Below are 16773 nucleotides of genomic sequence, written 5' to 3' on the forward strand. Positions count from 1 at the left end.
TATTCACTGGCATTAAGGCACAAGAACAATTCATCTTAACTTCCTGAGGACACTAAAAAAGAAAAAAGAAAAAAAAGGTAGCTTTGCACCAGCCCAGTTAAACCAGACTAACCCATTAGGTTTAACCAGGCTAGCTTTGCACGGTCATCCCTTCATCTTTAAACAACATTTGGGGATTTTTCTGGTGCCAAATCCTTATGCATACATCCATAAAATATACATTAAAGAACGATATTCAAGGAATCAAACGAGATACTGAACTTGTACTTTTTAAGACCTGTTCACATGGGGGGGGGGGGGGGGGGTCAGGTACCATAACATCATTGGTATCATCCCAAATAGCACCCTATTAGCACCCTAAATAGCACCCTATGACCAGAGCCAAGTAGTGCACTATATAGGGAATAGGCTGCCATTTGGGACTCACAGCCATCCGCAGTTAGCAGAACTGGAATACAATCTCAGGACTCACACAAATGAACAGAATATTATATAAAACAAATTCAATAGTAAAAAGTGCAACTGTGTGTACGTTTCCTGCAAGATATAAAATCCCAAATCTAGCTAGTATTTTCTCTATTTACGTACTTATTTAAATCATGCCGGGTCAAGATAGCATCAGAAGACATTCAGTCAAAGGTAATTACTTCCTATCAACCAACCTTCACCCAATTTGTGCCTGATCATTCAAACCCTGCAAATAATTAGCTTCAACATTGCTATGTAACTAATACTAAAAGCTAAAAGCAAAGGGCTCTACAATTCATCAAATATTTTAACCAATTTTTAACTGAGCAATTAGGCTGACATCACTTGTGTAGCTTTAGCAAGCCATCAACCACCATGCAGTGCCATGGGACCGAGTCAGTGGCATCGAATCAAGAGTTTAGTCAGGGTATTGTTTCTCTCCGTCAGACATCTCAAGTACTGTTGGTGGCTCAAATTTTCTGGCATTCCGGTTTCCTTGAGAGGAACGAGGATGTGGAGTTCAGGATGAGGTTTTAACCAACTGACTGAGTAAAAGAGGTAAAAGGGAATAACAATTTGGAAAACTCCCTAGAAATGTTAGGAACCCGAAATGTGGCCCAATTGTCAGGAAGAAGCATACTTAGATGGCCTGCTTTAGCGAGCTCTTGTAGCAGTTTACATAGATTACGCTAGAGATATAACCGTAGCAAACAGCAGCATTGTACAACTCTAGTCACACAAAACCAGTAGCCTCGAGTACAGGGCAATCTACAGAAAATTTAAAAATAAAATTAAGTCCTGACCTATGATCCATCTTTCCCTATACCTAGTTATGCACCCAGAGTTAAACTATATCACCAAACCAGAAGAGTATAGCCAAGTACATCTAGCACCATCACTAGTGAAGAGCTGGAAGTAAATAAAACAGAATATCATTTACAAAAAGTTGATATCTAGCTAAAATCACAAACACTGCCATTTGGAGAACATGGATAGCTTGGAGAAGTGGGATAGATGGATAGCTAGCAGACTAGGTATAGGTACAGTTTGTGTGGTTGAAAAATACACAGAAAACTGTGACAGACCCCACTGGCTATTTTGTTACATTACAGGTTACCCCCCAAAAATGAAGCTATGTCAGCGATCCTCAGTCATACGGCCCTCTACACCTAACAGAATATAATCAAATACCTGTTACAAGAAGAAGGAAAAAACCTCATTGCTCAAGGACATCCCTCAGAAATATTTGTACATACAATTTAGCAGCCTGGAAATAGTTTTGAAGATAGATGGATTGCATAATTTCCATAATTAAAAGATATGGAAAAGTGGCATTCAAGCAGTCTACCCCAGTGATGTTGACAAATATACAATCTTCATTCTTTTAGTCAAAAGTATAAACAAACTATTTCTAAAGATGAGGCGTTGCCCCTCTGGATCTGTCCTCCAGGTGTACTCTGCAGCCACGGTTATCCTTCAGGAAGAAAAGGAAAAATTAGACAGCTTTTTGATGACTTCACTATGGTTAACACCGCTACGTACGTGCACGTATGGTTAACAGAGTTATGTACAAGTGCTTGAAGGTAGGTACACTATGGCTTGATCTTCGTTCGCATTTGCTATATTGTGAATTTTATTTGTAAACTCCATAATTAAAAGCATTACGAGGGACAACTTAACTCTAGGATTTTGCAAATGTATATGTTGATGATACCTTTGGCCACTACGGCATCCATCTATACAATAATTAAAAACATATACATTACCCTGTACTCAAAGTTCTCTGAAAAATCCCGTCCTCTCTGGCTTGTTCGATTGTACCCTCCCCTGTAGCTGTGGCCGCCGTGAGGGGGACCGAAGGACCCTCTGCTGGCGGAGCGACCCCTGCCCCCGCGGAAGCCCATACCGCCACGCCCGCGGTATCCCCCACGGGCCTGACCCCCGTGCAGGGGCATGCCGAACGTCTCCGAGTTGATACGCCTCTCCTCGGCCCAGGTCTGCCTCCGCTGCCTGCCAATCAGAATTTAGACGCTCAGCCGGGGGTTGGAGGACGCCGACAGTACCTTATTGAATCCACTATGGTCTTACATACAGTATAGTCCATATATTATATATCAATAAAGCCACATTGTATAGTATCAAAACATTAGCATGGGATAGAACAGAACTGAGAGACTCACAGTGGGAAACCAGAGCTTCCTCCAGATTTTTCTGCAGCTTTCCTGAAAAACAGAATAGATCTTTATCACGTATTGCCTAAGGGAAGACAATTGTTAAAACAAGATAAAAAGGGACAGAGGTTACCGCTATAAAAACATTGGGGAGAGAGATGATACGGGCAGTTGTAGCCTACCTGCTGTAATCACAGGAGACGTTGTCGAAGAAAGACTTGGACTTGTCGTAGTAAACTTTAAGTGTTAGTGCCTCCAGCCCTTCTTCATCAGCGTTGCCCTTGCTGTTCTGAGTCTCCACACTGGAGTTGCCCTTATCCTCCCCGTTCACTGCGGCCTTCTCCGTCTCATCTTGAGAAGAAATGGACACCCAACACATTCACTCCACTATGGCCAATTACTGTTTTGCACATTTCTTTATTTATTTAACTAGGCAAGTCAGTTAAGAACAAATTCTTATTTACAATGACGGCCTACCCCGGCCGACGCTGGGCCATCAGAAATACACAGCGAAATAAACTATTAAATTATCGAGTTTACCTCCCAGATTGGAAAAATGTTGTGGTAGTGTGTCTACAATTTAAATGACTAACAATTCATACATTCAGTTTTAGATATTGTCTAGACTTATATGATCAAGACTTTCACATAGAAATGTCCTTCTTTATGAAAGAAAAGCAAATTGAATATCTCGTACAACGCTGTGCACTACTCCCTTCACAGAACAGCGCAAACTGGCTCTAACCAGAATGGAAAGAGTGGGAGGCCCTGGTGCACAACTGAGCAAGAGGACAAGTACATTAGTGTCTAGTTTGAGAAACAGACGGCTCACAAGTCCTCAACTGGCAGCTTCATTAAATAGTACCCGCAAAACACCAGTCTCAACGTCATCAGTGAAGCGGCAACTCCGGGATGCTGGCACGTCAGGCCAAAGAGCTCAATCTTGGTTTCATCAGACCAAAGAATCTTGTTTCTCATGGTTTGAGAGTCTTTAGGTGCCTTTTGTCAAACTCCAAGCGGGCTGTCATGTGCCTTTTACTGAGGAGCAGCTTCCGTCTGGCCACTCTACCATAAAGGCCTTATTGGTGGAGTGCGGCAGAGATGGTTGTCCTTCTGGAAGTTCCTCCAATCTCCACAGAGAAACTATAGAGCTGTCAGAGCAACCATCAGGTTCTTGGTCACCGGCCTTTCTCCCCCAATTGCTCAGTATGGCTGGGCGGCCAGCTCTAGGAAGAGTCTTGGTGGTTCCAAACGTCTTCCATTTGAGAATGATGGAAGGCCACTGTAGTCTTGGGGACCTTCAATGCTGCAGATATTTTTTGGTACCTTTCCCCAGATCGGTGCCTCGACACAATCCTGTCTCGGAGCTCTTCGGACAATTCCGTCGACCTCATGGCTTGGTTCTTGCTGTGACATGCACTGTCAACTGTGGGATCTTATATGGACAGGTGTGTGCCTTTCCAAATCATGTCCAATCAATTGAATTTACCACAAGGACTCCAATCAAGTTGCAGAAAGATCTCAAGGATGCTTGACGGAAACAGGATGCACCGGAGCTCAATTTCAAGTCTCATAGCAAAGGGTCTGAATACTTATGTAAATCTGGTATCTGATCTTTTATTTTGGATAAATGAGCAAATGTGTCAAAAAAAGAAGTGTTTTCACTGTAATTTTGCGCTATTGTGTGTACATTGAGGGGAAAAAAAATAAATAATCCATTTTAGAGTAAGGCTGTGACGTAACAAAATGTGGAAAAAGTCAAGGGGTCTGAATAATTTCCGAAGGCACTGTATTATGGGTCTTGTTAAGCACATTTTTACTCCTGAACTTATTTAGGCTTGCCATAAAGTGGATGAATACTTGACAAGACAGACTCATTTTAAATTAATTTAGAAAAACATAAATCCACTTTGAAATTACGAAGTATTGTGTGTCAATCTAATACATTTTAAATTCAGGCTGTAAAACAAAACGTGGAAAAGGTGAAGGGGTCCGAATACTTTCTGAAAGCACTGTAAGAACGACTTTATTCAGTCAGACACCTTTTATAAACTAGTCAAGTTTGCGGTTCGTCAATCAAAGCACAGTAAGTAACCTATGCGCCACCACTCTGTGGCTGCATATGAAACAAGTGAAAGAAAATAAATGTGCCAGAAAATAATAGGCTAAGTTGATTCACAGACAATGAGAGCATCATGTGATCTCCGTCCATGTAAAAAAAAAAAAAATGACTGCAACTACAGCACACACACAGGGAGGGGGGACAAACAGAAGACTGTCAAACCAGCATTGTTTCCCTGTCATTGCTCACTTTGTGACTAACAGGCTCCTGTCCTATCAATAGATTGAACAATAGGCATCTTCTAGCATTCTAGCGGGAGAGGGCTCGGCTGACTTTTCTGACTAGCGGATTGACAAGTAGCCTCGTTAATTGAAGTGGAAAAAGTAGCCGGCTGAAAATTAGTCTGTAATCGTCTGTTTAGCCGACAGACCGCGCTAGTGGAAAACCCTGCAACTTGGCTACATTGTGCTCAGGCTTGCCTCGTGTTAATCTCAGTCCCCTGAACAAAAAAACACATGCTTCGGATGCCGGCCATGTTTTGTCTGTCTCAAGAAACCAGCCTTGCATGCATGACCTGTTCTCAAAAACACTAGGCTAAATCGAGCTCCTTCACCCATAAGTGTTAGATCAAATGTTATGAGGGCCTGATCTGTACAGTTCTCTGGTACCTTTTAGTTTGAGCTTGCTCTGGAACTCCCTGTCAATTTCTTCCTTGCTGAACTGGGCGTTGGCACTCTCAAAGTCGAAGTCCTTCTCAAACTTCATGGGTCCGTCTAGGTGCACGTTGAAGCGGCTCCTGCCGCGTTGTCCGCCCCCACGCCTCTGAGGTGGGGGGCCGCCAACTGGGAAACAGGCAGAAGACAATATTACCACCAGAAACATGTAGTAAACACAAAACAATGATACCAAAAAATTACTATAATAAGTTACCACACCAAAAGCAGTGCCCCTTGTTCAAAACCGAACCATGAAGAATATGAATAAACAAAATGCAGGAAAATGTCCAGTATATCATAGATTGGTAGATAAAAGCACAGCAAACTACCAATTGACAGAATAAAGCAATGGCTTGCCATCCATCAACTTAAAAAATGTCACCCTAACAGATTTATACAAACAGAAATTCCAGCAGCATATAAGCATGAATAGCAATACCCATCCATACAACAAACCATATTAAAATCGCCAAACTATGGCGTAACAGAATTACCATAACACACACTAAACAGAGCAGTGATCGCCATCTCAACTTGTCAATCTGCACAGCAATGCAGACAGTTGCAAGCAATGGACCACCATGTAACCTACTACATACAGCACACAGAATGGTTGAGTTGTATAAACGAACGTGGGCTTGACAGTTTAAGTAAAAGTCACTAGGGCATGCAGTCTGAATCGTCATCGAGCTGAGCACAGAGGACGGTTAGAGCAGAGGTGTTCAGTTAACCTGCAGGCCGTTGACTGGCATCTCTGCCGCCACCTTGTGGCTGCTGCTCAGACACTACTCAGTGCTTTCTGGGCCTGGAATGGTACAGTCCTTTAGTTTAGAGAGCTCTGCTCAACCTTAATAAAAAGAGATTTAGCCCCACACTAGACTTCTACCTATAGAAACAGGCATCATTTGTTAAAATGTTGAAATTCCGACAGACTGTTAGTTAAACAAAATGGCAGGGGTCATTTTTGTTTTTAGGGGTTGCAGCACAACAAAACACACAGGTAAAGCCTCCGATAGGTCTCACCTACGGAGCTAAAGAAAGAATTCGTAAGCCCTGCAGTGGTATGGCGTTGGTGAGAAATGGGCGCGTTGCAGGGCGCACCCCAGGCCTGGTTACTGCGGGCCCCGCTGACGGTCTCACCCTGGTGATGGTGCTGCTGCTGGGCATGGCCGGCGGCTGGAGCCGAGGGGGTCGTGCGGCCCGGAGCGGGACTCCTACGGCCCAAGCTGGGAGTCGGAGCGTAGGGGGCCGACGGGGCTGCCTGCTCTACTGTGGGGCTCTTCCTCAGGGGGTCCAGGGAGGGGCTGGTGCGGCCTGGGTGAACAAAGGGTTAGTGTTACACTGGGCTACTCAACACTGCCGAGACATATGAATCAGACTCACTGGTTCATCAAGAGTTACACTTCATGGATATAAAGCTTAAGTGATTAAACGCGTTGAAGGTTGTGAAAAGCATGCCATCATTTTATTGAGAAGAGGCAAAAATCAGACAGTGATAAGGGGGAAATGCCATTATGAACCACACTCTAGTATTCCAAAGCAGTATTGGGTGACATTATTATGCTCTCACAAGACTATACATAGGCCTAACATACAGTACCAGTCAAAAGTTGACACAGCTACTCACTAAAAAGGTTTTTCTTAATTTTACTATTTTCTAAATCAAAACTATGAAACACATTTAGTTACTACATGATTCCATACGTTTTTATATTTTGAGATTCTTCAAAGTAGCCAGCCACCCTTTGCCTTGATGACAGCTTTGCACACTTAGCATTCTCTCAACTAGCTTCATAAGGTAGTCACCAGGAATGCATTTCAATTAACAGGTGTCCTTTGTTAAAAAGTTAATTTGTGGAATGTCTTTCCTTCTTAATGCGTTTGAGCCAATCAGTTGTGTTGTGACAAGGTAGGGGTGGTACACAGAAGATGGCCCTATTTGGTAAAAGACCAAGTCTATATTATGGCAAGAACAGCTCAAATAAGCAAAGAGAAACGACAGTCCATCATTACTTTAAGACATGAAAAATTTCAAGAACTTTGAAAGTTTCCTCAAGTGCAGTCTCAAAAACCATCAAGCGCTATGATGAAACTGGCTCTCATGAGGACCACTACAGGAAAGGAAGACCGAGTTACCTCTGCTGCAGAGGATAAGTTCATTAGAGAGTTACCAGCCTCCAATTACAGCCCCAAAAAATGCTTCACAGAATTCAAGTAACAGACAAATCTCAACATCAACTGTTCAGATGGGACTGCATGAATCAGGCCTTCATGGTCGAATTTCTGCAAAGAAACCACTACTAAAGTACACAAATAAAAAGGAAACACAAGCAATGGACATTAGACAGGTGGAAACGGTCCTTTGGTCTGATGAGTCAAAATGTGAGACTTTTGGTTCCAACCACCGTGTCTTTGTGAGACTCAGAGGAGGTGAACGGATGATCTCTGCATGTGTGGTTCCCACCGTGAAGCATGGAGGAGGTGATGTGATGGTGTGGGGGTGCTTTGCTGGTGATACTGATTTATTTAGAATTCAAGGCACACTTAACCAGCATGGCTACCACAGCATTCTAAAGTGATACGCCATCCCGTCTGGTTTGCGCTTAGTGGGACTATCATTTGTTTTTCCAACAGAACAATGACCCAACACACCTCCAGGCTGTGTAAGGGCTATTTGACCAGGAAGGAGAGTGATGGAGTGCTGCATCAAATGACCTGGCCTCCACAATTACCCAACCTCCACCCAATTGAGACGGTTTGGGTTGAGTTGGACCGCAGTGTGACGGGAAAGCAGCCAACAAGTTCTCAGCATATGTGGGAACTCCATCAAGACTGTTGGAAAAGCATTCCAGGAGAAGCTGGTTGAGAGAATGCAAAGCTGTCAAAGCAACGGGTGGCTACTTTAAAAAATCAAAAATATTTTTGTTATTTCATAGTTGTGGTCTACAATGTAGAAAATAGTAAAAATAAAGAAAATCCCTTGAATGAGTAGGTGTGTCCATGTGCCACAAGAAAGGAAATATTCAGGTTAGCCATCCCTTGAAAGAATCCGACTGTGTGCTCTACTGAGGAGTTGTAGGGAGTGAATGGGGTAGATCTACAGCTAGTTTCAAATGAGTTTTAGTTTCACCAAGATGAGTAAGTAGTAGAACAAATCAGTGTTTCTCTTCATCGTGTGGTTCTTTTACCTTTTGATACAAGGACAGTAGCGGTACCCAGATAGTGTGAATCAGTGGGGAGAGCAGCGCCAATAGCACTGCTCTGGGACTGGGTTGCAGCGGAGCTTGTGTCGCTCCCAAAGGAGGAGGGCGGCACTGATCTTCCTGTATGGAGAGGAACAGCAGGTGTAGAGTATTGAGGTCAAGAACAGCACAAGTGTGATGAGTCCTCTCTGATTCCCTTTCAATTATTCTTTTTGATATCTCACATGTGCGATTCACCGGAATCTCGAAGAACCAATTACAAATGTCAGTTGGTCGAAAGGTGAATGAGGTGAGCCCCTCCCATTATAAGGAGCCACTCACCTGTCCTATGGAAATTCTCACAAGAGTACTTCTCTAAGCTCTCCTCAGCACGAAAATATCTGTTTAACTGTTTCGCAAGTGCCGCGAGGTTACGCCACCGAGCGCAGGAATTTCAGCTCTCGTCTTTTGTGTTGAGTAACTTACCGGGAAAAAAATGTTTTGTTGCTTTGTCTCCTGTGTTAGCATGCGTCACAGTGATAGTTACCGAGACTTGGTTAGCCCAGGGTGCAAGACACAAGCTAACTTAGCTAGCTCGCTGGAAAGAAAGCTAAACACATAAGCATTGCTAGCTAACTCAGAAAGAGTTCCCAACCTGCACATAAGGTAGGTACCATATGCACCAATATCTAACAACCTTAGCCCAAGTGCTGGTTGCAAGCTAGCTAACGCCTATACTAGCCCACCACGGCTATAGCATTTATACACAGTGCCCACTCCAGCTAGACATTAGCCGCAAGGCACCTAAGCAGCTAGCACGCGCATGTCAAGGCTAATTCTCAGCAGCCACTACGGGCTAGCAGGCCTTTATCCATGAATTAGGGACACAAGAAAGGTACGTGGCTTGACCGCAGCCCAACCGGACTACCCGGTTCAATTAATTATGGCCACTGACACCCCCTCGCTCTTGCACTGGCAGCTCGATGCTGTGATGCTGGCTGCTACTGGCTCTCCCAACTACAGTGGTATTGCCAGATTGGCTAAACTGACCGGTTATACCTCACCGTGCTACGGTCAAGAGACTCTAGACCAAAGAAGCAATGCTTCTCACACAGCTAGTGAGGTGCAAGCTATGCTATTAGCCCACTAGGTGAACACTAGCTAGAAAACACAAGCCTTAATGGCTAAACATCGACTAGCACACACACGTTACCAATACTTATAAAATGGGCCGCCGTACCCATGGGAAATAAACATGCTCAGGCAGCTCTCTAACTAGTCCAGCGAGTTTTGTAAGAGTTTTTACTAAATACTGGCCAGTGCTACCTTAAGCTACACTACTAGCCGTCACAATGAACGCTAGCTACAACCATCTTGCTATTGCTAGCTTAGCTCCCATTTTCTAGTTCGCCTAGCATTAAGTTGCTTTGTGCCTACTAACTGAACCAGTCGCACCACGTTGTGACCCAGTCTACAAGACTGCCTGTAACAGGCTAGCTAAGGCAGCAAGGCTGGCTGTACCGCTAACCTACGCTGGGCAAAACGCTCACACGGCCTACCTCAGCTAGCTCAGTTTTCTTGAGTCTTGCATGGTTTAGATAAACGCTCTGTCTTCTATACTTACCGACTCCAACTACTAGGTTCAAGAGTCAAAAACCAGGTCAGCTACAGTATCAAGGCCAGCCATGCCACCACCTGCCCGGCAGATCCGTCGACGAGTGCTGCATAGATGTTGTCCTTCTGGAACTTTCTCCCATCTCCACAGAGGAACTCTGGAGCTCCCTGACCTCCCTGACCAAGGCCCTTCCCTGATTGCTCAGCATGGCGACCAGCTCTAGGAAGAGTCTTGGTGGTTCCAAACTTCTTCCATTTAAGAATGTTGGAGGCCACTGTGTTCTTTGGGGACCTTCAATGCTGCAGAAATGTTTTGGTACCCTTCCCCAGATCTGTGCCTCGACACAATCTTGTAGGACAAATCCTTCGACCTCATGGCTTGGTTTTTGCTCTGACATGCACTGTCAACTATGGGACCTTATATAGACAGGTGTCTTGATTGTGTCCAGCTTGATAATAAATCACAGAAATGACAGCGAGGTAAGACTCATCCATCATCTTGATAGCCCCTCGATGGCCAGGCAAGCTCTGGTCAGCGGAGATCATTCTCATGATGTACGACGAGCCCTGGCAACTCCCGTTGTGCAGGGATCTTCTGACCCAAGCAAACAAAGATTTTTCACCCTCACTCAAACACAATGGCCTTCTGGGCCTGGCCCATGAGAGGTCAAATCTGGAGGTGACAGGCCTGCCTCAGTCATTGACTATCCAGAGTACCAGGGCCTCTTCTACACACTCACTGTATGGAAACAAGTGGTGCATTTGAGAAAATGTGACAAAAAAAAGGTTGTGCTTTTTGAAGGTCCTTATTGCTTTCTCCTCTGTTAGTCTTTCTAGATGCTATTTTGGCCCGTCATATAGGCTTTGGAAATAACAATGTGTAAAAACGTATGTTGTTTCAAGGGGGTGCGTCGCTTACGTCCAGTTTTCCATGCCCCGCCGTCTATTGCGCTTGAGGCCATTTCACAGCATCTTTTTGAGCCGCTGGAAAGCATGGAAATTAAGTAGCTCTCCTTCAAGATCGCTTTACTGGTCACCCTTAAGTCCACAAAGCAAGTACGTGAGCCGCATGCGCTGTCAGTTCACCATTCGTGCCTACAGTTTGCCCCAGGCTTTTCCCAGGTTTCAATTGTCTCACCTTGGAGCTTGTGGCTTTCCACCCACCACTTCTACAGAAGAGCTTCTCCACCATGTGTCCAGTAGGCACATTGCGCATATACTTGGATACACCAAAAGCTTCGCGCATGAGCGACTAACTCTGACAAACTCTCCCCCCTGCAAGGGGAGGCCACACTCATCAACGGCTATCACATTGGATTGTGGACGCTATTTTATTGGCCTATAATAACAAGGGATTACAGCTGCCGGACGGCCAAGGGGCTCACTCCATTAGAGGTATGGCTACCTCTTGGGCACTGTTCAAAGAGAATCTACTTACAGGAGATTTGCGATGCAGCTTGTTGGGAATCCCTGCATACATGCCCAGGTTAGACATCACTGCAACTTCTTTGGTACATAGTGTCCTCAGTGTCAGGGCCTCTGAGGGTTGATATGTTAAGACTACCTGGCTTTGGAGAGCATGTTTGCAATAATGGAGTTGGCCATATCCCAAGTGCGATATGGGGACAAATAATTGAAAGAGAAATCAAGGTTACTTTCGTTACCACGGTTCTCTGATATTATGAGTGAGAAATCTCACCGCATTCCCCTACTTGTAAGAGCGTGACGAAGTTCGGCATGTTCGAGAATCACCACAGGGTGATCTAGTAGCTCCTTATTATGAATGGAGGGGTTCACCTCCCTTCGACTGGTCTGTCTAACAGACGTGTGTAAATGGTTCGTCAAGATTCAGGTGAATCCCACGTTAGATCTCAATATCAGAGAATCAGGGTTACGAAAGTAACCTTCTGACTGGCCTCATTATTTCCTGATTTGTTTCCTGACCTGTGACCCTTGGCTGAGTACTAGCAGCATCTTTGTAATGGAGCGGAAATGACGAGTACTATCACACTGAATATCTAAGAGTGTACTAGCTAAAATGTTGCTTTTTGAATGTCAAACGAGTGTAAAACATAAGGGAGCCAACAGTCTACGTGACTCTTTTGGCATAGTGGAGCCCACAGTCAAACCTTCTTCTGCGCCTGTGAAATGCCCAACTTGATCCAAGAGCCATGTGGCAGCCCGCAACCCTTGGAAAGCATGCATGACTAGGTTACTTCCCGACACAGTGCTTAAAACATATCTACCTGCATTTCACAGGTAGTTAGCTTAATGCATAGCATTAGCTTGCATTTGAAGGAAAACGTGACTGACAATATATATGTGTACAGGACTAAGATAAGCTTTAGAACACAGTTGACATTAGTAAAGTATGTCTGACTAATATCAGACCTTGAACACACTAATGATATTAACCTAGCTAGCGGTCCCTTCCTCACCATATCCAGGCTTTGTGCTGCTGTGGCTCTTACCGACACTAACGGTGTCAAACTGCAGGGACACCAGGGGGCTGGTGTTGCACTGGCTGTACAGGGGCACGGGAGCTCGGTTGAACAGGCCGTTGGAGCCCACCGACTGGAATGGAGCTGAAGTGGCAGCAGGAGCAGGTGGAGGGGCCGAGCACACGGAGAACTGGAGAGGAAGAAAGCGAGATGAAGCCAAATATCACTGCACTGATATTAGGGATGTGCATCTCTAGTTTCACGAATGAGTCGATACGCATCTAGATGCATGGGCTTCAATACTTTTTAGTTTGAAACGATCTGGTACAATTTAGTTTGATTAGAGGAACGAATTGATGCACTAACATTTTTTGCATAAACACCTTAATTTTCAATTAATATCTGCTGCCGATGGGAGTTCAGGAGCTGGGCCTCTGTGCTGGATCTGTCTGAGATTACTTCTCTAAGCTGAGTGACCCTGTGTGTGGAGGCACCTGAGCTGAGCCATTGGGCAGACCACCCCACTATCAGATTAGGGGTGGGAGGGGAAATGTACAGTATGTTCGTCCCCCTAATTTTTTATATCTATTCACCACCTGATTAACTTCATCATTTTTGCAGATTGAAAATGTTGAGCTAGTACCATGTCAATATTTTTTTGAAACCATCTTGGCATTTAGACAGGTAAAATCCCAAGCTGCATTATATTAACTGTCTCGAAAGCTAATGGTTTAGAAGTTCAGAGCTTCTCCCGCTCTGACCAATGAATGAGAAATGATAGCAGTCCTTTTTGAAATTATCTTATTCATGTAAAAATGACCAAATACACTGACTGTTTAAAGCAAAACTTCCAAAACGATTTCTTATGGTGAACCTGAATAATATAAATACAATCGGAATGATTGAAAACCCCAATCAGCAGTTGGATGTGAGTTGCGTCGACTTTGGTAGGTTCCACAACTCTGGTAAGACACTCATTTGGTTGTCACTCGAATAAAGCCTATGATTTGACATTGCGAAAGCAATTTTACAAGCATCTGAATGCTGAAGGTGCCAAATGTACAAATAGCCTATTAGGCTCATCTCTCGTTGGCGCGAGCATCTGTGTCTCCCAAACCATTGCTCTGTCAGCCATATGCAGTTATATGCATAAAGTTGGATAGGCTACTGTACTGAAGGAGAGGACGCATCATTTCAGTCATAACAGATTAGTTATTTTTAGAATAAAACCATATATGACCCGATTCAAGAAACTAGGCGTATGCCGCAAGTCTGGACAGTTGTGAAGAGGGAACAACAAAACCGATTGCCCCTCAGGAGACTGAAAGGATTTGGCATAGGTCCTCAAAGGTTCTACAGCTGCACCATTGAGAGCATCCGGACTGTTTGCATCACCACCTGGTATGGCAACTGCTCGGCCTCCATCCGCAAGGCACTACAGAGGGTAGTGCAAACGGCCCAGTACATCACTGGGGCCAAACGGCCCATTACATCACTGGGGCCAAACTTCCTGCCATCCAGGATCTCTATACCAGGCGGTGTCAGAGGAAGGCCCTAAAAATTGTCAAAGACTCCAGCCACCTTAGTCATAGACTGTTTTCTCTGCTACCGCACGGAAAGCGGTACCGGAGCACCAAGTCTAGGTCCAAGAGGCTTCTGAACAGCTTCTACCCCCTAACCATAAGACTCCTGAACACCTAATCAAATGGCTACCCAGACTATTTGCATTGCCCCCCCCCCTTTTACACCACTGCTACTCTTTTGTCATCTATGCATAATCACTAACAACTCTACCTACATGTACATATTACCTCAAAATGACCAGTGCCCCCTCACATTGACTCTATACCGGTACCCCCCTGTATATATTCTCACTAGTTATTTTACTGCTGCTCTTTAATTACTTGTTACTTTTATTTCTTATCTGTATTTTTTTAAAACTGCATTGTTGGTTAGGGGTTCGTAAGTAAGCATTTCACAGTAAGGTCTACACCTGTTGTATTCGGTGCATGTGAATAATAAAATTTGAAGTCATGACTTCACAGGAGAGCCGTCTGAACCTAAAAAATATTTATCAAAATGCTTTTTTGGGGGCAAAAACGCCTTAACATGTGAACTTTCATGTGCCTTAACTTCTTCGGGGTAGGGGGCAGCATTTTCACTTTTGGATAAATAGCATGCCCAAATTCAACTGCCTGCTACTCATCCCCAGAATATAAGATATGCATATTATTAGTAGATTTGGATAGAAAACACTCTGAAGTTTCTAAAATTGTTTGAATCTTGTCTGCGTATAACAGAACTTATGTAGTTTATTGGGACACCAGATTTCTAAAGGGACTTGTTTGCAGTTCCTACCGCTTCCACTGGATGTCACCAGTCTTTGGAAATTGGTTGAGGTTATTCCTTTGTGTAATGAAGAAGTACGGCCATCTTAAATGAGGGTCATTTGAAGTAAATTGTTTGAGGCACATTACCAAAAAAGTAGCGTCAGTTTGTTTTCTTTTTTGTATTGAACACAGATCATCCCGTCTTCAATTTGATCGATTATTAACGGTTAAAAATACCTAACGTTGTATTACAAAAGTAGTTTGAAATGTTTTGGTAAAGTTAACATGTAACTTTTGATAAATTTTGTAGTGACGTTGCAAAAGTTGGAAGCTGTGTTTCTGGATGAAACGCGCCAAATAAATTGACATTTTGGATATATATATATATATATATAGACGGAATTAATCGAACAAAAAGGACCATTTGTGATGTTTATGGGACATATTGGAGTGCCAACAAAAGAAGTTCCTCAAAGGCATGAATTATATTTTTATTTCTGCGTTTTGTGTCGTGCCTGCAGTGTTGAAATATGCTACTCTTTGTTTACTGTTGTGCTATCATCAGATAATAGCATCTTATGCTTTCGCTGAAAAGCCTTTTTGAAATCTGACATGTTGGCTGGATTCACAACGAGTGTAGCTTTCATTTGGTATCTTACATGTGTGATTTAATGAAAGTTAGATTTTTATATCGTTTTATTTGAATATGGCGCTCTGTATTTTCCCTGGCTATTGGCTAGGTAGGACAATTGCGTCCCACCTACCCCAGAGAGGTTAATAACAAACTTTTATGCCATCTGTAAATACGAATAATTGTTAAATTAATATAGCCTAGTTGATTTAGACAAAGACAGACAGGAACCTTCCCGCTAGCCATGATTGGCTGAGATAATGAGTGGGCTGGACATGCCGAGAGAGGAGTTTCAGATTGGTCTGCGGTGTAGTATCTTGTGTCTATAAAATCAGCTGCTCGTTATGCGTAGATAATCCATTCTACTGCCGTTTGAAAGATAACGTTAGCCATGGAGAACTGCAAATATGTTGCTACTGCTCTCAATAACATTGCTGCCCTGAATTTCAGGCGCTATCGACAAAGGTCAGTGGGAAAAAGTTGTGACTTTCTGGAGGACGATCGTGCCATGTTGACTCTCTCTGAAAATTAATCAGACGATGAGGAAATCCCTGATTTAGGTAAAAACATTCATTGAAGGAGACATTGTCAGAAGACAATACAGTGATTGGGAAGAAACAACAATCAACAGTGTTGTCACGGAAGAAGTTGAGACAGGCCAAACAAGTTGTGCAAACTAAACAGAAACGACCAAGGACGTCTTATTTAAATAAAGGGGTTGCAGTCTGCTGTGAAGCTTTCATCCATGTAACCGGGTAAGAATTTAGCTACAGTTTCAGATATTATAAGTTTCTAATTTTGTCAGAAAGTTGTTTCATTGCAAGTTAAAGCTTGCTGTTAGCTAGCCAGCTGGATTTTGATGGTTGGCTTGTTAACCAAATAGGTTCCATCTTAGCTAACTTTAGCTAGCTATGACAATCGGTTTGTATTGCTAGTAAAGTTACTCTATGGATTATAGTTCATTTTTTAGCTAGCTAACGTTAACGTGACATGTTTAAACAAAAGACCAAGTTAAAGCTTGCTGTTAGCTAGCTAACGTTATATGGCTGGCTTGCTAGCTAATATTAACTTACGTGTATTAAGTGTGTGTAACGTTTGGGATGTTCTCAGAATGCCATTTAACATTGCTAGTTATAGGTTCAATGTTAGCTAGCTAAC

At 43.5% G+C, this 16773-nt stretch overlaps 1 protein-coding gene across 1 annotated transcript in view; it reads right to left on the reverse strand.

Annotated features, from left to right (window-relative positions):
• Positions 1–1879: 1879 nt before the first annotated feature.
• LOC120053299 (protein LSM14 homolog A-like) overlaps positions 1880–16773 on the reverse strand; it is a 32365-nt gene continuing 17471 nt past the window's right edge. Inside the window, exons 3-9 of the mRNA XM_039000432.1 lie at positions 12679–12787; positions 8606–8731; positions 6519–6731; positions 5370–5543; positions 2822–2990; positions 2235–2478; positions 1880–1942 (exon numbers count right to left, since the gene is read on the reverse strand). Of these exons, the coding sequence (XP_038856360.1) occupies positions 1880–1942; positions 2235–2478; positions 2822–2990; positions 5370–5543; positions 6519–6731; positions 8606–8731; positions 12679–12787 (1098 nt within the window). The remainder of the gene's footprint in view (positions 1943–2234; positions 2479–2821; positions 2991–5369; positions 5544–6518; positions 6732–8605; positions 8732–12678; positions 12788–16773) is intronic.

The sequence above is a fragment of the Salvelinus namaycush genome, chromosome 9 (genome assembly GCF_016432855.1).
Source record: "Salvelinus namaycush isolate Seneca chromosome 9, SaNama_1.0, whole genome shotgun sequence".
Taxonomy (NCBI): domain Eukaryota; kingdom Metazoa; phylum Chordata; class Actinopteri; order Salmoniformes; family Salmonidae; genus Salvelinus; species Salvelinus namaycush.